The sequence below is a fragment of the Peromyscus californicus genome, unplaced genomic scaffold (assembly GCF_007827085.1).
Source record: "Peromyscus californicus insignis strain IS unplaced genomic scaffold, ASM782708v3 Scaffold_8__1_contigs__length_139910024, whole genome shotgun sequence".
Taxonomy (NCBI): domain Eukaryota; kingdom Metazoa; phylum Chordata; class Mammalia; order Rodentia; family Cricetidae; genus Peromyscus; species Peromyscus californicus.
Genome location: NW_026294606.1, coordinates 82665211 through 82686838, shown reverse-complemented (window position 1 = coordinate 82686838; position 21628 = coordinate 82665211). Strand labels below are relative to the sequence as shown.

Genomic DNA, 21628 nt, shown 5'->3' with positions numbered 1-21628 from the left:
TGCCGTGCTCCAGCATTCTAGATCTTATCTTCCAGATGTGGATGGTCATCAGCACTGAAGCAACCTTCTTTCCAGCAAGTGGCTTCCTGTTTCAGTCTTAGTAGTCCAGAGACAGGGGGATCTTTTCTGGGGGTGACGGTCAAAGATTGACCAGAGTCCTTTGAATCTTACATCCTTGTAGTTTGTTAATGGTGGCACTCTTGACCTTGTTTGTCTTACACGGCAAGTGGTTCTAGAACCCTGGCTTTGTCCTGTGAGTGGCGTGTGTCACTGTCCGCTGTTGGATTGACCGCACAGAGAAGTGGGGCTACTGAAATCTTGTAAGTAAGGCTGAATGTGCCACCAAACTCTCTATGACACATGGGAGACTCTAAAGTGCTAAGGTCACGCAGCTGTCCTGCCGGTCTAGGGAGGACTTGTAATCACACCACTGCTGTTCAGGTGTTTGCGCACACTTGTGTGACTCACACTTGTTGATTCCCAAGGCTGTCTCACCAAAGCCGATTCCAGGGAGTCTGTGCATTGAGGAATCACAAGCTGGGTATTTGGTGGATTCCCAAGGATCACAATTTTATTAAGGTAACTATTTTGCAGTGTAGTCAGTTTAGCACTGGCGTACTTCTAGTGTATTTTTGAGCTCCGGAAGATAGCCCAGTTGATTAAAGCAAAAGGCACCTGAGTTTGATCCCCAAACCCGTACTCAAAAAACAAAAACAAGTAAATAAAAGCTAAGCACTGTAGTTACTCACACTCGAGCTTGTAATATCAGCACTACAGAGGCAGGAACTTACAGATCTCCAGGACTAACTGGCCGTGTGCTTAGCCTAATCCATGAAGTTCCAGGCCAGTGAGAGACCCTGTCTAAAAGAAAAATAAAATCAAGATGGTTATCACCATAGTAAGGACACCACAAGGCTGACCTCTGGACTCCACATACATCCACCAGAACACACACACACACACACACACACACACACACACACACACACACGTTTGTGTATGTGAGTATGTGTGTGTTTTTTAAATATGAGTTAGTATAATGAAGAAAGATTTACTTTGTGAACTCTTGATATGTGAGTCCACATGTAAAACCTAATTGGTCAGAGGGTGGAGGTCCCCATCAAAAGGGACATTTTAACTTAGTACTTGGAGTGTGCCTTTCCTGGGCTCACAGACCAGCACTTAGCAGGACTCACCTTCCTTTCTTCATTATCTCATTTCTACTTCGTTCACACTTAAGCTCAAGAACCTAATGGAGAGTGTACAGAAGTGTTGGGAGATGCACCGTGCTGCCTGATGGTCAGTTGGGTGATTTGTTGGACCTTTCTTATCCTTCCAGCCTAACTGTTCCAGAATGGTTTCCCATGTCAACCCTCTGAGTGTTTTCACTAAAGAAGCTGTGTGGGTGCTGTCTACCTATGAGATCCCCCACATGCCACTCTCAGTGAGCCGAGGCTTGCTCATATCCTGCGGCTATTAGAACACTCAATAAGACCCCGCTGTCCAGCTTCAAACCGGGCCATCCACGTGATGAGTCCATGCCAGGGCAGCTGCAATGGTAGCAGGGCCTCTAGAAAGTGTGGACAGCACACTGTCTGGTCACAGAGTACGCCTTTTGCTTATGATTGTGAATGAGGCACCCTGGCATCTTAGAGCATGTAGCACGCACAGGATCAGGATGGGAGGAGTTCCACTCAGTGCTCAGATACAGCAATTCTCGGTTTAAACACTTAATGAACTATGGATTTCACACTCTATTTATAGGCAGAGCATTTGGGCTGGAGAAGGGACAGTAAATCCCTGTCCTTGTTCTGACCCCTTGGGACTTCAGCCCTGAACCCTGCCGGGACTGGGATCTTCACTGGCAGCTGGATCTTTAACCAGCTGAGTTATGACACCTTGTGCTGTGCACCCAGGGAGATGAAGCTGCAGCAGGGAACAGTCAGGGATCTTGGCTGGAGAAGAGGCACTGTTGGCATTTGATTTGTCAGCCTTCGGTTTCTGTTGATGCTAACTATCCAGCATCCCGGAGTGTTACAAGGACCGCTTACAAGCAAGTGCACAGTATTGGATCCTCTGTTCCTTGAGAGGATGGTGTGTTGGGGAGACAGTGGGTGCTCTCTCCCCGCTGACTTCTCTAGGTTCTCAGAATGAAGCATGGCCTCTGATCCTTGGTTCCTTGCTCTCTGAGCAGTCTATCAGCCTTCAAAGACACCTCAGCCCTTTCAAGTCTGATCTGACTATGCAAATCAACCTAAAGATAAACCGTGATCATCCGCACCTCTTAATTTACTGTGTGGGGAGCATCCTGGAAGAAGTGTGAATCAACAGAAATTGTTTCCCCATCATCGACAGAAAAAAGTGTTGACTGATGTGGAACTTTGCAGATAATGAGATCTTTAGGGAAGTTTCCGTTTAAGTTCCAGAAGATAGACTTGAAAGTCCAAAGTATTTTTTGGCTTTTGTTTGCTTGCTTGGTTTGGTTTTGGAACTTCAGCAACCCCCATTATTTTTCATGGTGGCTTTTGTAAATATGCAAGGTGGGAAAGCATTGGTGGTTGCTGACAGACCCTGAGAGTCAGGAGGAAGGACAAAGAATCTGCCTCAGAGTGTGAATTTAGTTGAGGATGGGTATTCTCAACTCAACCACGAGTGTTTCCATGTTTGAGCTTTTGTTACTGTTGGTGTTTTCAACTGTGGTTGTGGTTGGTTCCTATTCAAGTATTGGCTAGGCAGATGGTAGAGAGGCTTTCTGTCCCATTAGAATGAGGTACATTCTTCAATCGTGTGTGTGTGTGTGTGTGTGTGTGTGTGTGTGTGTGTGTGTGTGTGTGTGTGTGTGTGTGTGTACTATGAGCATTAGACCTTAAGGAGAAATTCAGGCTAGTTCCAGCTCCATCCTCTAAACCTGTATCTGGAGTGTAGGATGTCTTCAACAATAGGGTTTTTGTTTTGTTTTGTTTTGGTTTGGTTTTTGTTGTTTTTTTGTTTTGTTTTTTGAGACAGAGTTTCCCTGTGTAGTTTTGGTTCCTGTCCTAGATCTCACTCTGTACACCAGGCTGGCCTCAAATTCACAGAGGTCCGCCTGGCTCTGCCTCCCGAGTGCTGGGATTAAAGGCGTGTGCCACTGCTGCCTGGCAACAATAGGGTTTTACCTTCAGATTCTGGAGGCCACCAAGGACAACATCAAGAACTGCTATGAAGAGGGGATGGAAAAAGAGGAGGCTACTTTAACTGGGAGGAGACATGGAAGAAAAAGAGATGACTAACACTAAAAATCTGTAGGGAAACGTTATTTTATAAGCTTTCTTAAAAGTACATACAATACATATGTGTGTGCGTGCATGTATACACACATATGGCTTAAATGGAGTTATACCACATGGTGCTAATGTTACCCCCAAAGCCACAGACTGGCAAACCCCCCAGTGCCAGGTGTGTAAAACCTCTCTTTGAATTGTTGGTCAGCAGAGTCCAAGTGACTCCCCAAAACAGTGTTCCATTTCTCTTGGGGGTGGGGGTGGGGGTGGGACTGCCTGAGGGCAGTAGCACTTGCTGTACTGAGGCTGAAGGATAACCATGGAAACCAGATGCAGGGTTTGATTATTTGCCTCTGACCCGGCAAAGTGTTGGGTTTGACAAAAGATGCTTAATAGAAACACTCAGATTGACCCTTCTCATCACTCGGCTGCTTCGAACTCAATCAGGCCCTCATTATTATCAGCGTGATGCGAGCAAAGGCACCCGTGATCATAGTTTTTTATAATCACTCCTTGAGCCAAATGTAATTTGCAATTTGTGGTATTGTATTATGAAACAATAAGGCTTTAAAATGAACAGAGCAAGAATTAGGAGCATGGCAGTGCAAAAGGACCCAGAGAAGGAGCCAGGAAGGAGAGGGACCCTCGGAATCACTCTGAGTGGACGTGGCTGGTGTTGTTGCAAAAGAACGCATTTAGCAAAACCAGATTCCTGCTTTGTTTTCTTGTGTTTAAGTATATGAGAAAGTGTGCGTACGTGTATGGTGTGTGCACATTATCATAAAGTTGGTGTACTTAGAGGAGAAACAAACTGTAATTTGCATATCATTTGCATTCAAATGGTAGGGGTTATGGGGTTAGTGTGGCTTGATTACTAGTGTGGGTATGATATAAAAAAAAATATGGTATAGCAAGACTTATAAACACTTGGTGTGGAGCAGCAATTACTAATTGACCTCTTTTCATAAGAAGTCCCAGACACCGTGGCTTGTGTTCTGTGAGCTGATGGCTGGGCTCTACCATGTGGTCAACATGAACCTCATCCACCCCATGTCTTCAGAGCAGCCCTATATGCAGGTCACCTATGATGTTGGAGTTACGGATGCTTTTCGTGTTTGGAAGGTTTATCTTCTGGGCCTTGTCCCCACTTACATCTTTATGTCTGTACCCCAGCTTTTATGTATTCTGTGTGTGTGTGTGTGTGTGTGTGTGTGTGTGTGTGTGTGTGTGTGTGTTTTCCCCCTCAAGATCTTTTATTCTTAGACAAAATTTGATTTTGTGCTGACTTCCCTTCTATTATTTTCAGATTTTCTATTGGAGCTTTAATATTTCCTTGCTCCAAATGCATCTAGGGTTTCTGAAGCATCAGGTTCCCAGGTTATCAGTGCATCCTTGATTGGCTAACAGCTGGGGCAGGATGGAGTGCACTCACAGGAACATTTAGTAGGACTTTGGAAAAAGAAATGACTTCCATCAAGGGCACATTGTACATCTAAGGCTAGGATAGGTTGGTTACTTTCTTTTAAAGAAAGTCACTTATTTTTCCCTGCATGCCAAGCAGCGCACATTTAGTTTATTAAACTAATCAGACCAGCGCTGATGAGAACTGTACACAATCAAAAATAATGGCTCTGGAGTTTGTGAATTTGCTTGTAAAGAGCACCCCTGCTCCCCCATCACTGGGGGAGCCACACCCATCTTACAAAAGCATTGTCAAGTTGTCTTGGGCCCTTTCCCTCTGCCTCCCTTCTCATCATTGTTGATTGCTGATGCCTTTTCCCCTCCAAATGGGAGCTTTCTGCTTTCCATAATCAGCCCCCTCTTTCTTGATTTCCCCCATCATTTCCACAATCTACTGCTGAGCAAATCAGTCACTTTCATAGTAGCGATTTCTCAAAATGTCACAAAACTGCACAATCATGACAAGAAGGACAGATTACAAATGACCGCCCCCACTTTGGTAAAGCAGCCTGGGCTACAGGAAGTATGGATGGATACCATGAACACTCTTTTTCTGATGAATGTGTGCTCCTCAGTCCTTGAAGTTGCTCCTTCTCAGTCGGGGCTGATCTTTGGCAAGCCTTTGGCAGTGTTTGCATATGCCAGACTGAACTTTTAACATTTGGTGTGCCACTGAGAATACACATGTTTGCAATGCCCTATGCGTGGGGAATGCACAGTTTTTATAATCCTCTCTAGTGCACGGGGCAGTTCTTGACCTGGCCTTCAAACTCCTAGTCTTCATAGAAAAGTTCTTTTAGGGACTGCTGTCCTGCAGGTCACAATGCTATCAACAGTCCAGGATTATCACATGTGGAATGTGTGTAATACTAGTGAGTAGAAGTGTTTTATACATGGGAGTGTGTGTCAGGAAGGGTATGTATATATGTGGACATCAGACATCTACTTTATCACTCTATTTTTTTGAAACAAGGTCTCTCACCAGGATTGGGGCTTGCTGATTTCGCTAGACTGGCCTGCTGGCAAGCTGTGGGAATGCTCCTGTCTCTGCTTCCTCAGCACTGGGAGTACAGTTGCAGACCAGAGTTTTTGTGAGTGTGCTGGGGCTTGAACTTATGCCATCAGGCTTGCACAGGAAGCAATTTACACTTGAAGTTATCTTCCCAACCTTTTCTCCTGTATTTTAACCAGGAACGATCCAATCATCTGCTATGTACCTGACAGCATGGAGGCTGTCTTTGGTTCCTCTAGACTGGGTGTCTAGGTTGGGTTGAGAGAGCCTTGGGTGAGAACTTGGGTATTGTTCACTTGCTGTCAGTAGATTACCCTGGGCTCCCTGCTCAGGGTCTCTCCTGTGGGAACAACAGCACTTCCCTTACAAGTTGATGTGGGAACTGTCGTCGAGATAAAGTAAAGTAGCACGAATCCTAATTTGTCTTATTAATAAAAACCCAGAGCCAGATATAAGGGTGAAAGTTGAAAGATCAGAGAAGCAGAGCAGCCAGACACTGGAGTCCTTTCCTCTACCAAATCCTCAACCGGAAAGAGCTCTGAGCTCCTGTCTCCTCCTGCCGTATATTCCTTTTTCTGCCCATATTACTTCTTGTCTCCACCTCCCCAGTGCTGAGATCAAAGGTCTGTGCCATCACTGCCTGGCTCTGTTTCTCTTTTCGACTACATTAATCTTGTGTACCCCAGGGTGGCCTTGAACTCACAGAGAGCCATCTGCCTCTGCCTCCTGAGTGCTGGGATTAAAGGTGTGTGCCACCACTGCCTGGCCTCTATGGCTAACTAGTGGCTTAGCTCAGAACTCTGGTCTTCAGGAAAGCTTTATTTGTTAGATCACAAAGTATCACCATAAAGCACAGCATAAGAACTCAGTAAATTCCAGTTAGATGTAATTACATAATAAAATAAGTACCATCAGGGGTTGGTTGTATGTCTTACTTAGGAAGTGCCCAGACTGAACTGCCAGCAGATGCTAGATTTTATTTTCTTGGGAGTGTTCAAGTGCAGGACCCCCTCCCAACCCCACCCAAAATATCTTAAACTAACCATGAGGTTCTCCAATCTGTAGTCCCAGTGACTTTGGATAGCTCCCAGAGGCCCCTGGGCCTCAGTTTATCATTCTGTCAGGTGATGACTGGAATGGAAGATGAATCTTTTGATTTCTAGAAACCTGTGAACATCTGTCTTCTGTGGTTAAGAATGAATAATAATAATAGTAATAATAATAATAATCTACGAAGATGTATAGCTAGAGTTTTGTTTTCTTTATATACAATCTAGAGAAGCGAGCTGCTTAGTCTTACGGCAACTTAATAGGGCCTGTTTTATTAATATTCATGGGAGACCGCCCTTTCCTAAACAGAAATGGAGGATTGGGGCTCGGGAACAGAGGGAGGGTTGTGTGGGGGGGGGGGGACTGCAGCCAGGATGTAAAATAAATACATACATTTATATATTATAAAAAATCTAGAGAGGGTTGGATTTTTTTTTTTTTTTTTTTTTTTTTTTTTTTTTTTTTTTGGTTTTTCGAGACAGGGTTTCTCTGTGTAGCTTTGCGCCTTTCCTGGAACTCACTTGGTAGCCCAGGCTGGCCTCGAACTCACAGAGATCCGCCTGGCTCTGCCTCCCAAGTGCTGGGATTAAAGGCGTGCGCCACCACCGCCCGGCTGAGAGGTTTGGATTTTAAACAGAGTAAGTTTGCAAATTATGTTCAAGACTGCAAGGGCATGTCAGTTAATGTCTTCATTACTGTGTCAAGACCCCTGGCCAAGGCAGTTTAAGGAAGGAAGGTGTATTATGACTCATAGTCTATAGGTCTATCATGGCAGGTAAGGCATGGTGGCAGTTTTCTGGGGCGTGGTTTTCCATATAGCATTCGCAGGCATTTCACACTGAAACCCCAACTAGGTGATACATTAAAGGGAGTTGATAAATCTAGAATGTAGTAAAACCCATTCCTATCACCAGAATCAACTGGAACTGGTTTTTCTAGAGCAACTTAGGGCCAAAACGACTCTGGGAGATTCCGGCCTCGGCAGCTCTAGAGCAGTGATGGCAGAGGCCGGTGGTTTGTTTTGACGGGGTAAGGTGTACTCTGCATTAAGTGGGGACTAGGCTGGGGGTGTAGTCTGCTAGCTGCGGTCTTCAGCTGGCTTGCTGGGCAGCTGATGTACCCAAAGGGTCTTCAGAGCAAATGGCAGCATTGTCACAGTGTCCAAAGGCGGCATACATTGCGGGCATACTGCCAAGGAAAGCAAATGAGAGGTTCCAGAAAGAAAAAAATGGATTCTCAGGTAGAGGAAATGATAGGATGAAGCACAGTAGGTCACGGGTCGGGAAATGATGAGCAGGATACAGGACCAAGACTTCCAGAGCTTCACAGTGGTGCCTGGTTGGAGGTGCCAGTCTCTGGGGGCTGAGGCCAAATTCATATTTGACCCAGTTGAGACCTCTTCTACAGCCATAAAGTTTCATTTGTTCTAGCCTACATGTTTCCTGAGGTAAACAGTCAGACACACATCATGGCAAAGTCCTCCTGAGTCACAGAACCCTGGGAATTAGCTGTGAAATATCAGACTTCAATGACATTTCACTTGGGTTTTTTCTTTTAAGAAAATATTATTTTAAGACCTATTCTTCAAAGACTGTAAAATAATTGGTTCTGGGGATGCTATTTTTATATATGGCAGCATGTTTTTACAACTTTCTTTTTACTGTATCATGTTTTAAAACACTGTTTGGGGGAAAGCCCTCTCTTCACAACCAATGGGCGTTTTTGTTTTATCTAGAACAGAGCACTGTGTTATCATTCAGCATGATTTTTCTAAAGAATTCTAAATTCAGTAGCAGTAGAAGGATCACAGTTTAAATGGCAAGCTATTTCAGCAACATTTATACCGCTCCACTAAAAATGAAAGCAGTGGTTTAATATCAAGGAGAACGTAGCAGGCATTAATTGTTAGTGGTGGTTCTTTCTACATAGAAATGACAGTTTGGGCATCCATTTGGGGGTTCTATTACTTGATTTTAGCTTTTCTCTTCATGACCAAAGGCATTCCTTACCCCACCTCTTTCCCATAACCACTCTCAGGTGGCCTGGCTTGCATTGTAGATCCATTGTGCAGCTGATCTGAGATCAGTGTGACATTGGAAAGTGGCCATTTGTCAGTCACTCATCCCTGGCTTATAAAGAAGAATATATACATAACTGATTCTTTCCAACTTGTTAGTTCAGTGGTAGACTATTTGTGTAGCATACATAAGGCCTGGGTTTTAAACACATGCACAAATCAATCAATCTCAGTTTTCCCCAATAGGATTACTCAATGCACAGACATACATTATTTTCTTAGTGAGAGTAACTTGAATCGCTATGACAACAGTGTGTCATTTGAGGGACATTTACACACTGAAAACTAAATGACTGTAATCATTTACCTTTATAGCTGTCTAATTATAAGTAAATACAAAATGTATTTGTTTGAACTTAGACATTTTTGTATGTGTGTATATGTTTGTTTGTGGGTGATGGTCAGAGGACAGCCTCAGGTGGCATTCAGCCACTAGACATTGCCCCTCCCTGCCCTGTGTGTGTGTCACTGGATAGTAGCCCTGTCTTCCAAACCTTCGAGGCAACAATGATTTTCTGTCGTGCCTGTGGCTTCCCCATCTGCGAATCCTGGTATTTCTGTCTATTAGCCCCTCCTTCCCTCTGCGCCCCCCAATACACCTGATGCATGCCACAGTTTCTGACAAACCCCCTTTAAGGACTCAGCTTCTTACTCTTGAACTATTATTATCAGATGCCACCCAGTGTCAGTCCTGGATTTGGGGCCATTGTGGCTCCTCAAAGAAAATCATCCTATCTTGCCTCAGGTCCCTTGTGCTAGCCCTTTCCTCGTGTTACTTAAGACAAGATTGTATATATTCCAGGCTAGCCTCATGCTTAGTATAAAGCTGAGAATGACCTTGAACTTCTCCTCCTCCACCAATGTCTCCCAAGTGCTGGGATTAGGTGTGTGCTACCATGCTTAGTTTATGGGGTACTGGGGGTGGAACTTGGGCACCGTAGTCAAGCCCTTTTCCAGCTTGGGCCCCAGCCTTAGCCTGTATTGCCGACGCCCCAGCATGGCTGGCTCTGACATGACTGATCTGTGCTCAGTGTCGTCTTCTCAGGAAAGCCATCTTTAATTCTCTAACATGAAATCTCTGGCTCACTTTGTCCCTCCTCACACCCAGCACTGTGTGCTCCCTCCCCAGCGCTTTCTGCTGTCACCTAAATACAAGCTGGAACAGAGGCCCCATGGTGCCACAGTGACATGGCATGTTTTCTGTACTGCCTGTAGCTCGGGACTATAGATAAAGCAGCTCTTACGCAAGCAGATGCTCAATAACGTTGGTGAGTGGCTGAGCATGATGACTGAGATGATGCTCCCTAGGATGCATGTTTTCTGTTCATTGTTTGATTCATTCATTCTCTAAAGTTTAACTTTATAATGCTTAACTCCCAGAATTTGTGTGTGTGTGTGTGTGTGTGTGTGTGTGTGTGTGTGTGTGTGTGTTTATATATCAGTTTAAAGTCCCAGTACATGTTTTATCCTCTATAAAAAGTGGGCTGATTCTAGATTTGATGGAGTTCCTGGAGACTTTTTTTTCCTTTTTCACTTTCTTTCGCTTCCTTCCATTCCCAGTTGTAGTTTTCTATCCACTTTCTAAAGACGATCAAATGTCAAGGACAGATTTGCTTTATAGAATTTACTTAGATTATTTTCTCACATTAGAATATATAATTTTAAATGAACAGTGGTGATAATATGTGGACTTTTTCTGGCATAATATTGTAGTGTGTGTTGATGTTTATAAACCCTTTGACTAATACAGTTGTACCTTAAGTACTGTCCGAGGTCTGTACTAGATATTTCCTGTGTGGCTGGGTGTTTCAGATGAGGTTTATACTAATAAGAAATGACCTGTGCCACTAGCCAGCCAACCAACCTGTGACTTGAAATCTTTTCCTTTTATCTGTCAACTGTACATGGCTTTGCTCTTCTCATTTCGATGTGGGGTTGTCTCTGTCAACCTGATTCCTGGCCTCTCTGCCAGCTGGCAGCTTTAGAGAGGGAGTCATAGGCCCACTCTGTCATCACCAGCAACCTGAAAAGCTCCCCTAATCTCTGGGTAGAACCAGGTCCCTTTGGCTCTGATGCAGAAAAGAATTTCAGGGTGAGCAAAACAGTGTTGGAGTTTATTTAAAAAGCAGAAGGCACTCAGGAAAGGAATATGGCACCCCTGAGAGGGTGGCATAGGCTTCTTAAGAGTCACAGTGCATTAAAGGATACTTTAAACAAGGATCTTGAACTTGGTAGGGCAATGGGGGCTAAGAGAGCATAGTTGTTCAAGGGAAGAATAAGGCATACCCAAGGGTGGATAGGGGGTTCTCCAGGGAGTGTTCCCCTTCAAATGTCCCAGTGGTAACCATGGACAGAATGTTGGAAACTCTGGGAATGTTGTTATTCAGTAAATTTCTAAGGAGCCCTCTCCTCCTTTAACTCTGTTCCCTTTTTATAACTGAGATTATAGGATGGCTGCAGGTGTGGTGGGGATACAACTGCAATCTGATAAAATTGTACAAGTGGTTTAGGATATGCCCTCTTACTGTAAAGGGGGTTTTGGATGAGATCCCTAAAAAAATCACAGGTCTGTAGCTGGAAAGGGAGAAAGACCTTTAGCAAATGTTATTTGTGTTCAATTCTTGATGCTTAGCTGGATAGAGGCTTCAACCACACTGGGATGCGGAGTTTTCCCTCTTGTGCCTGTGATTTTGCCCTTCCGTTCTGTGTCACCTCTTCAGATAGAAAGACTCAGCCCTCCCTGCTCCCCCCTTTTTATTAATGAGCATTTCTTTGTGCAACTGTGTGCCTGAGATTTCTTTGTGAGACAGCTGGTGACTTGACAGTCCTCACGCATGAATCTGATGGGAGACCATGGCAGGCAGGCATTGCGGGGCACGTGGGCTTTTTAGAGAGGAAAATAACAGCAGGAAAAGGAGTCCATATGAAGCTGGAAGCATCTGTGAGGTTTTGGATGCCAGCATAGACTAGCATGGCATTTTCTTAAAAGCCCTGGGGTCGGCATCTATCCTCAGCAGTGTACAGACCAAGGCCAAATCACATGTACATGCCTTGTATTTGGTTTCGATCAGAGGGTGGATTTCTAAGGGATAGCATCCCCCTGCCATTGCTCACTAGACTGGGGAGAGTGTTTGGTGAAGATGCCCCCAAAGCTTTCAGTTTACTAAGCTCCAGTCTAGCGGCGTGAATTATCCTCTGCGCTTTAAACCCTGCAAACGTTTGTCAGTTTTTAAACTATGATGAATGTTCCCAATAAGCCTACCCGTTGAAAATAAAGAAGAATCATTGCTTATGGAGAGATCATTAACTAGATGATTTTGGATTCTCAGTCTTCAGTCCTAAGAGGAACTCCCTCTGTGCAGATTTTTTTTTCTTTCTTTCTGGTGTCTGAAGTGTTCAGCCTGTCATTCGGCACATTTATTTCCTTGTTTCGTGGGATCAACTGCAAGTCTTTCTTCTGTTGTTTGTGAGACAGAATAGTTCAGGTTGACCTTGAACTCTTTCTGTAGATAAAGATGACCTTGAACTTCTTACATCCTCTCTCTCTCTCTCTCTCTCTCTCTCTCTCTCTCTCTCTCTCTCTCTCTCTCTCTCTCTCTCTCTCTCGGAGGGGGTAATGCTACAGATGGAACCCAAGGTTTCATGCATGCTGGGTAAGCACTCTGCCAACTGGACCACTCCCCAGCCCCTCAGAAGAATAAACTGATTAACCTTGCTCAGCTTTTTATTTTGTTTTGTCAAACAACACAAAAAAGCATGGACACTGGGGGGCTAGGGAGTGGCCCTTCAAAAAGGTTTTACCTGGAATATTCTAATTAAAATTTAATAGAATTTTCTAATTTAAAATGATACACTCGGGAGTCATCGGGGCCACACTGTGGGAAACCTAGCCATCTCACTAAGTATGTGTGTATTTGAGAAAGGACAACTCACTGTGTATGTATTGACCAGGTAGAATTTTTCATTACCAACAGGTTTGGCAAACATCGAAAAGATGACAAGATGGAGAAAATGGGTCGAGTCAAAATCCAGGATTCCTTCACGTCAGAAGAGGACAGGGTGCGGATGAAAGAAGAGCAGGAAAGGTAGGCCTCAGAAGTACCAGCACCTACCCAGGCAGAGGTGCCGCCCTCACTCATGACTTCCTGTCTACTGCTTTTATCTTCAATGCAAATAGTTTGCACTCAGCTGTAATATCTGTGATGATTGTGAATTAACGGAGCACAAAGGAAGGCTTTTAAAACGAAAAAGCAGGAACTTTTCTATTTGTTTGAACCTGAGTGAAATTTTATGGTTTCAGTTAACACGTTTTATGTAGTGGACAGGTATACTTTAATACTGAACTTCTCTATTTATTGGGTTTCTTGTGTGTGTGTGTGTGTGTGTGTGTGTGTGTGTGTGTGTGTGTGTGTGTGTGTAAATTATGTGCATCTATACATGTCCATGGGGATGTGCATCCATATGGAAACCCAGTATCTTCCTCTGTTGCTTTTTATTGTTCTGTTCCGTTTGTTTTGTTTTTTGAGAAGGGGTCTCTCACTGAACCTAGAGCTGACCAGCAAGCCTCATCTCCATCTCCCCAGTACTGGGATTATAGGGGAACATTTTCATTCCTCTTTCTCTAGGGAATTTTGCTTTTCATTTCTCTTTGTTTTGAATGGAGCAGTTATTCTGTTCTTTAGCTTCCCAGTAAAATGTAGACATTGGGGGTGGTGGATAACAAAACACAGAGTTTGAATGTATGATACATTTGTGTTTACCTCAGTATTTATTTTTATTTACTGTCTAATCTGTTTACTTATCTCTTTATCTTTGTTAGTCCTAAGAATGGAGCTCAGGGGCTCATACATGCCAGGCATTCTGTCATTGAGTTGACTCCAGCCCCTAATTTTCCTTTGAATGTGTTGTACTGTGTTAGGCAGGGCTTCTGTTTGTCTCTGTGTTTATTCATTTGTTTTAGTGTGTATTCATCGCACAGTCAGTTTCATTGTGTTGCTATATGTGTACCTGTGATGCACTGTGCTCACAGTCACACCTCCCAGTGGACTCTTGTACATCCTTCCTCCACCCCATTCTTCTTCCCTAACAGTCTCCATCATGTCCACGCTATAAGAGTTTTCTTTCTCCTAAACATAGAACATACCAGGTCAGTGTATGGACTCACGTCATCCACAGATGTCCTTACTTAGCAGATGGTGTGATGGGAAGAAATGCTCTGCTTCTATGCCTTGAAATTGGCCAACACTGCACAATCTTTCATAGTCTAGACATGCTTGCTTTGCAGTTAGGTGGCTTCTGTACTTCCCTGCAGAATTCTATCAACATTTCCAAGATACTTTCATAATACACAGTCAAATGTGCCCAACCAAACAACGAGTTTAACATCACAGCTTCATTTATGTTAATAATTTGCTCAAAGCATAGTTCATTTCTCACTTTGACTTTTAATCTATCTCTGTGCCTATATGATGCAGTATCCTGGGAACTCAGTTGGTCATAGTAAATTTACAGTGTATGTGGGCTTAGAACAAGTCACTTTAAAAAGTGACTAGTCCAAAAAGAAGTCAGTTGCATTCAGAAATTTGAGCAAGTTATGCATTTAGAAATTTGAGCAAGTTATGGCTCTTTATATTTTAATACTTTTAAAAGTATGTTTTATATGAACCGTGGATTTATAATAAACTGGTGCTGATGGCTGTACACTGGGTGTTTGATGTTTATGATGGTGCTGAGTCACAGTGCGTCCTTAGTGCTTTCATGGATGCTTCTCATGCTGCAAGCTTGATCCTCGTGATGGGGTGCTAAGTCCAATTGTGTGTCTGGTTCTTGTGGTGTGTGCTAAGTCTTCTTTAGTCTGTTTCCCCTTCTGTGCTGTTTTTGCTGTTAGCCATGCTGTTTTGAGGAGGAATACTGTCGCTTCCTGGGGAAAATATGATTGGAAAAATGGATTAAAAAACACAAACCAGAAAAGAGCATTCTTCCCATAGCCTCACCCTCTCTCTTCCTTCTATAACAGCATTTTATACTGGAGTATTTGAGTTCTAGAATTTTTGGTTGATCTACATCAAATATAGAAGCTGTAATTCCTTCATTAATGCTTCATGACATGTCCTCCAAACCAAAGTGTTTTCTTGCCTGCACACACTTGTGAATCCCATTACTAAAGAAGTAAATATTGGAAAACAGAAAGGACTATGTCTATGGTATTTAAATGTTATCCATAAAATGCTGGTCTGTTCTGATGGTGGACATGAGCTCAGCTCTTCTGAGCCTGGGCCTTTGTTTAATAGGGCTTCATTCCTGCGCACATCTTTTTACCTTGCTGCCCACACAGCAACCAAACCACTGTCTTGTGTTTAATTTTTCCATGAGTGTAGGTTTAATTTAATGAATATCAGTAAAATGAGTATTTTAGAGAGAGATAGTGCAAGGACTGTATTTCCAGAGTGAGGCTTCTGCATAATGGAACAGTGTGTTGGAGCAAATGGTTCTCACAGAAGAACCACATGATCATAAGATCATTATGAAGTTTTTAAGACAACCAACAACTGTATAACATGAAGCAACTGAAACATTTTCAAATTGTTTTCTGCTGAACTAATCTTAATATGTTCCTCTTTTGTAAATATTAACCGCATGTTTATGTGCATGGTCATGTGTGGCAAACTAGTTTTAGAACTCAGAGTGTTTTTGTCATGTTAAATGAGTTCTCTACCACTGAACTACAATCTCACCACACACACACACACACACACACACACACACACACACACACACCATTAAAGTTGCTGGATACAGTGGCTTACACCCATATTTATAGTAGAAGGCTAATGCAGGACAATGAATAGCTCAAGGCCCCCTTGTCCTGCCTTACTAGAAAAGGGATTGGGTATGTGTTTAGTTGACAGAGTGCCTGCCTGGTACACAAAACCTTGGCTTTGATCCCCAGAGTTGCATAAACCATGTACAGTGGCATACACATGTAATCCCAGCACTCAGGAGTGAAGGCAAGAAGATCAGAAATCCAAGGCCATCTGTAAATCCTTCATCTTCAGCTAGTTCAAGACTAGCTAGGGATACATGAAGACCCTGTCTCAGAGAAATAAATAAAATCCAAGGCGGGTGGAGAAGGGTCTCTAGAGGGTTGAAAGTACAGCTCAGTGGTAGAGTATGTATTTAGCATGAATGAAATCTTGAGTTCAATTCCCAGCACGAGAAGAATTTAACTGATTATTTAATTATTCTAAGGCCAATTTCTGTTTCTTAAAGTTTTTTTTTTTCCTCTTTAAATTGTACCGTGGAGACAGGCTTGGTATCGGTATTTAATCCCAGCTATTCAGAAGACCAAGGCAAGTGGATCACAAGTCCGAATCTTGCTTAGAATAAGTTCAAGGATGGCCTGGACAGCTTAATAAACCCTATCTCAAAAGAAAAGGGGGGGAGGGGCTGGAGAGATGGCACAGTGTTAAGACCACTGACTGTTCTTCCAGAGGATCGGGGTTCAATTCCCAGCACCCACATGGCAGCTCACAACTGTCTGTAACTCCAGTTCCAGGGGGTCTGACACCCATGGCAAAACACCAGTGCACATAAAATAAAAATAAATACATTAAAAAAAAACTTGACTAGGGATATAGTTCAGTGGTAGAGTACTCACATTGGCCCCAGATCCAATCTCAAACCTCCCCATGGATGATTCTCTGCATCAAATTCCCCTGTTTTGGAAGTAGGGGCATTTTGTATGTAGCTGGGAGATTTCAACCCAGCATAGACTTTATCTGTACCTACTCTGGATAAATAAAGACTGTGCTCAGTCACAAAGGTGTTCTCTTCATGTTTCTCTGCTGCAATTAGTGCTAAAAGCCATTTATTATAAAAGCACAAATACTAATGAATAGAAATGTTAGAAGAACAAAATCTTGTATGCTTTGTCCCCATCACACATCATCCATTTTAATTAGAGAAAGGGGTGGTGGGCACTGTGACAGAGTCTGGAATTAAAATCATTAATTGATGTCAAGCCGAAGAGAGACAGTTAGCAAGAATCCAGTGACAGCGGGAACAGGATTTACATTACTGCTTTATTTAGTGTATTGCATCATTTTGTGTATTTTTGCTACACAGCATCAATGCAATTTCATTGTAATAGAAAGGATTCTTTTTTTTCCTGCAAAGAGAGAGGTGTGAATATGTGTTTGAAGAAAATAGCAAATCAAAGTAAGTTCTTTCTTTTTTTTTTTTCAAAACCTGATAAAAAGTTTTAACTGTTGTTTTAGTTTTTGGTTTTTTTTTTTTCCTTGCACTTAAATGATGGGGAACAGTGTGAGATGTTTTTGTAGGTGTCGGCCAGTGTAGCTATAGTTGCCTGCGTTCATTTAAAGCTTGAGTAGTTGTTAAGTGGGAAGGGTGGGCAGAGATGCATAAAGCAAGAGAGGTTTATTTGTCACACTGCATTTGGAGGCACCAGTTACTACCATAGTCGCTGATGGCTAGCCCGAGACAAATGGGATGGATAAGGCTGAACAAAACCTAACTGTTCAGAAACATGAATAACCCCTACATCTCAGAGATAATTTGTGACCTTAGGGTCTCCATAAAAGAATAGAGGGGTATTCTTTATAGCAGTGACCATCTGGTACCATTAGGGCTCAGCTGCAATGTAATGGGCTTTTTTTATTATTATTATTTTATTTTCATAAAGAAACCATGATATTCTTATTAGGACATAGAAAATATTTTCTCCCCTGAGCCAAATATTTTTTTCCTGAAGTAAGTTTTTCCACCAAGAATGAATATATGTAGCATGCAGATACAACCTAGGAATGTTGCAAAGCCCCTGTCCATGAGATTTGGCCATGAACAAGATGTGAAGGGTAAATTTTAGAAAGTAAGAAGGAAAATCACTTGGTTTTCTTTTTTGTAGTTGGGTGTTTGTTTTCGTTTTGCTTCTTTGATTTTGTTTGACAGGCGTTCATGTAGCTTAGGCTGGCTAGAATGCATTTCTCTATGTAGCTGAGAAGGAACTTCTGATCCTCTACACACACACACACACACACACACACACACACACACACACACACACACACACTGTTTCCTGAATGCTGTCTCTCCAGGGATGCAGCAGCATACTCTGCTTGTGAGGTGCTGGGAATAGAACCCAGCGCCTGTACCACTCAGCTACATCTCCAGAACACTCACGCTTTTTATATTTAATTTTGCTTTTTTAATTAGGCTTTTAAAATTCATTTTGCTTGTAAATTTCCCCAAAAAAATTCTCTCTCTCACACACACACACACACACACACACACACACACACACACACACACACGGTGTGTTACTGGTTTTTTAAAATCACCTTCCAGTGCCGTTTGGGCAGGAAACCTCCTTGGTGTTCATTTGTAGAATAGGGGTGCTGATCAGCTCCACCACCACCCTCTGTAGCAGTAGTCCACATATGGGTGTGCTGACATGCTAACGCTGAGGTTTTATCATCAGGATGAACTACAGGGTGGAAAGGAACTCTGGGGCTAACACACACAGGTGACAACAAGATTATCCAAAAGAATGGTCTTCCATGATTGGCTTTTAGAGGGGACTCCTGAGGGGACGGCTGTTATTCTCTGAGTTCAGTGACTGCTGGTGATCACCTACAGGGTACAGGTTGGAATACAAGGACAAAAAAAGGGGTTGAGCTAGGTTTCGCAGATAGCATCTCCTGCTGATCAGCACTCTTCCAAGAAACTGGCCTCTTCGAACTTGTCGCCTGAGACTGAGGAGATGGTTCAGTGGGCGAACTTCTTGTTACACAAGAGGAGAACCTGAGCTGAGTCCCCAGTACACCTCTAAAAAGCTCAGTATGGTTCTGCAGGCCTGAAATCTCGATCCTGGGGAGGTGGAAAGAAGATCAACTGGCCCCCACTGGATAGCTAGTCCAGCCGAATTGGTGAGCTCAGGTTCGGTGACAGATGCAATCTCAAAACATAAAGTCGAAGGCAATTAAGCATGGCACCTGACTGGTTCATGTCTGACCTTGTGCACACACACAGGAACACACCATCCACCCATACACATACAAAGAAAAATGGCCCTTAATGAATATTCGTTTCTATGTAGTTTGGAAAGACCATTCCAATCCAGGCCCCATCGGCAATGTTGAGAAAGTGATGCGCGGGAAGATTGGGGTGGCACTTTAGATTCAGGACTCTTGGGGAGCCCTCTTCCTGATGACAGCTTCGCCGAGAGCTGGATAGCCCCGCTTTTAATGAACTCGGGGTCATGTGCAGTTGCACAATTCATTTATAAACCATCTTAGGCCATTCTTTTGAATTTTTGAAGGCTCTAAATTAAGAACTTCAGCTCTGTGTTTATATTTGTTTTTTTTTTTTTCCCCACCAAAATTTTATCAGGTTCCCAAATTATGTGAGCCTTGGCATAGCAGAGCTGGATTGTATCCTCTCCTTCTTGGGAGACCAAGGCAGGAACACTGTCAGTGCCAGGTGAGCCTGAACTTCTTAGCAAGTCCTGAGCTCAAACGTTCAGCGGAAAAAAGAATGGGCTGAGGAAATGGTTCAGTGGCAGAGCCCTTGCCTGACATGTGTGGGACCATGGATTCCATACCAGCACCATAAGAGACAGAGATAGACTGACTTAGGTGAATGCCCAGGACCCCTGGCTATGGCCTTTGATGAGATGATTGCCTTAAAGTGGCCACGTGTTATAAAATAGTAAAGTGGGTTTTTGGATACATAATAATTGAGATTCAGGTTAATGTTCTGGTAAGTTAAAAATAATGCTCATTTCTTTCTTTCTGGTAGTTGTTTAGGTTTTTTTGTTTTGGATTTTGTTTGTTTGTTTGAACCTGAGTTGAGAAAACAGTATGATGCAAAGAATAAAATTATCTCTTAACTGTGCAGCACTTTCATTTTGGATACCCAATAATAAATTGATTTTTTTTGTTTTTTTTTTTGTTTTTGTTTTTCGAGACAGGGTTTCTCTGTGTAGCTTTGCGCCTTTCCTGGATCTCGCTCTGTAGCCCAGGCTGGCCTCGAACTCACAGAGATCTGCCTGGCTCTGCTTCCCGAGTGCTGGGATTAAAGGCGTGCGCCACCACCGCCCGGCTGTGTCCTTAACTATCATAATTGTAGAAGGGAATGTAATAAAAATCTGCTCTTTGCTTTACTAAATTGACATTAGAATTCGTATCACGGTTTCTCTTGTGAATATTCTACAGGAACCCTGGTATAGAATCTAGGACTTTCCCAGGAGAATGTCTTAAGCTTTCGGCGTATTCCATCTCTAACAAGGCCCTGGCTTCCGACTCAGGAGGTTAAGGTGTTTCTAGGGAGTTTGAGTACTTTGAAAGCGTCTTGGTGATCCCCATGCTGGGAACGGTTAACTGAAGTCCTGTCAGAGGTCAAGAGCTGTCCCCTTTTCAGAGGGTCTTCCCACGAAATGCCGAGTGAGGCACATTAAGTACTTGCCTCTCCTTGCTGGAAAATAAGGAAAACTGGGTAAGTTAGAGGGCTCCGCATATAAGTATTTGTTCACAACTCTGAGCCCTTGAGCTAGATCCCCAGAACCACGATGGGCAGAATGAACCCAACCTCTATGTGTGCACTGTTGCATTGGGTACATACACACACACACACACACACACACACACACACACACACACACACACACACACACACACTAAATAAATAAACTTAAAAATTAAAAAGAAAAGAAAAACTAGAGAAATTTGACCCTTTGTAGTCAATATTTGGCATATATTTGGAAAGCCAAATGTGACAAAAAAACAAGGGAGAAAAGTGAGGACTTTGGTTGTCATGTGACAGTCTTTCAGCTTCCGCCCACCCAAATCTTTTTATTTTGAAGTTATTTTTGATTCAGAGAAAATGACAAAGAACTCATCAGGCCCCATGTTCCCTTTATCCAGATTCTTTCCATGGGTCACACTGCTCATCACTATAGTATGATTGGCACAGCCCAACACACAGAGACAAGATGCGTCCGTAGTTTCCAGGAGCATAGAAGGTCTTAACCACTGTCGAGAAAAGAAGTTACTGTACCTCAGAAAGCCCCTCCCCTCCCCAGGCCTCCCTTGCTGAGCCCTGGAAACTGGAAGCTTCTTCCTGCCTCTGTACTGTCATTTGGGCAGTGTGTTGGAGAGGAAGTCACACTGGAGGTAGCTGTGGAGGTTGCTGTTAACGCATTGTCTTACTCTGGGGTGATTCTGTCTGCTCTGTGAGGTAATCATTTATTTTGTTCCTGGGAACTGCCGAGCTGGGGCATTCTGTGACAGGGACATGTCACAGTTTGTGACATATTGTTGTTATTTTCAATTTTTAAATAAAGTGATCACAAACAGTCATGCACGTACTTTTGCATGGATATAGGTTTTATTTATGGTATAAATGCTCAGTTGTGCAATTGACAGGTCTGATGGTAATGTGCGTTTAGTGTTTTGTTTTATAAATTATATAAATCTTATTTTTTAAGTTTATTTTATTTATTAAAACTTTTTTATAAATGATTTGCAAATAAAAAACATGTTGAAGCAAAATTAACCAAACCCACGTTCATAATTCTCAGTGAACTTCTATACAATTAGAGCAGCCATTCTGAAGCAATGGTGTTTTACATTGAATTTTACATTTTCACTATCAAATACATTTCTGTGCACTTATTCACCACCAAAAATCTAAAAATACATGACAGACTTAAGACTAGAAAAACAGTTAGCTTTAGATCCTCTTTCATGACTC

General features: G+C 42.9%; 1 protein-coding gene across 18 annotated transcripts in view; it reads left to right on the top strand.

Moving 5' to 3' along the window:
* The window catches only part of Pard3 (par-3 family cell polarity regulator), a 559894-nt gene that overhangs the window by 395646 nt on the left and 142620 nt on the right, over nt 1-21628 (top strand). For all 18 annotated transcript variants that reach the window (XM_052726921.1, XM_052726930.1, XM_052726931.1 and 15 more), the window contains one exon: nt 12835-12945. In XM_052726921.1, the coding sequence (XP_052582881.1) occupies nt 12835-12945 (111 nt within the window). The remainder of the gene's footprint in view (nt 1-12834; nt 12946-21628) is intronic.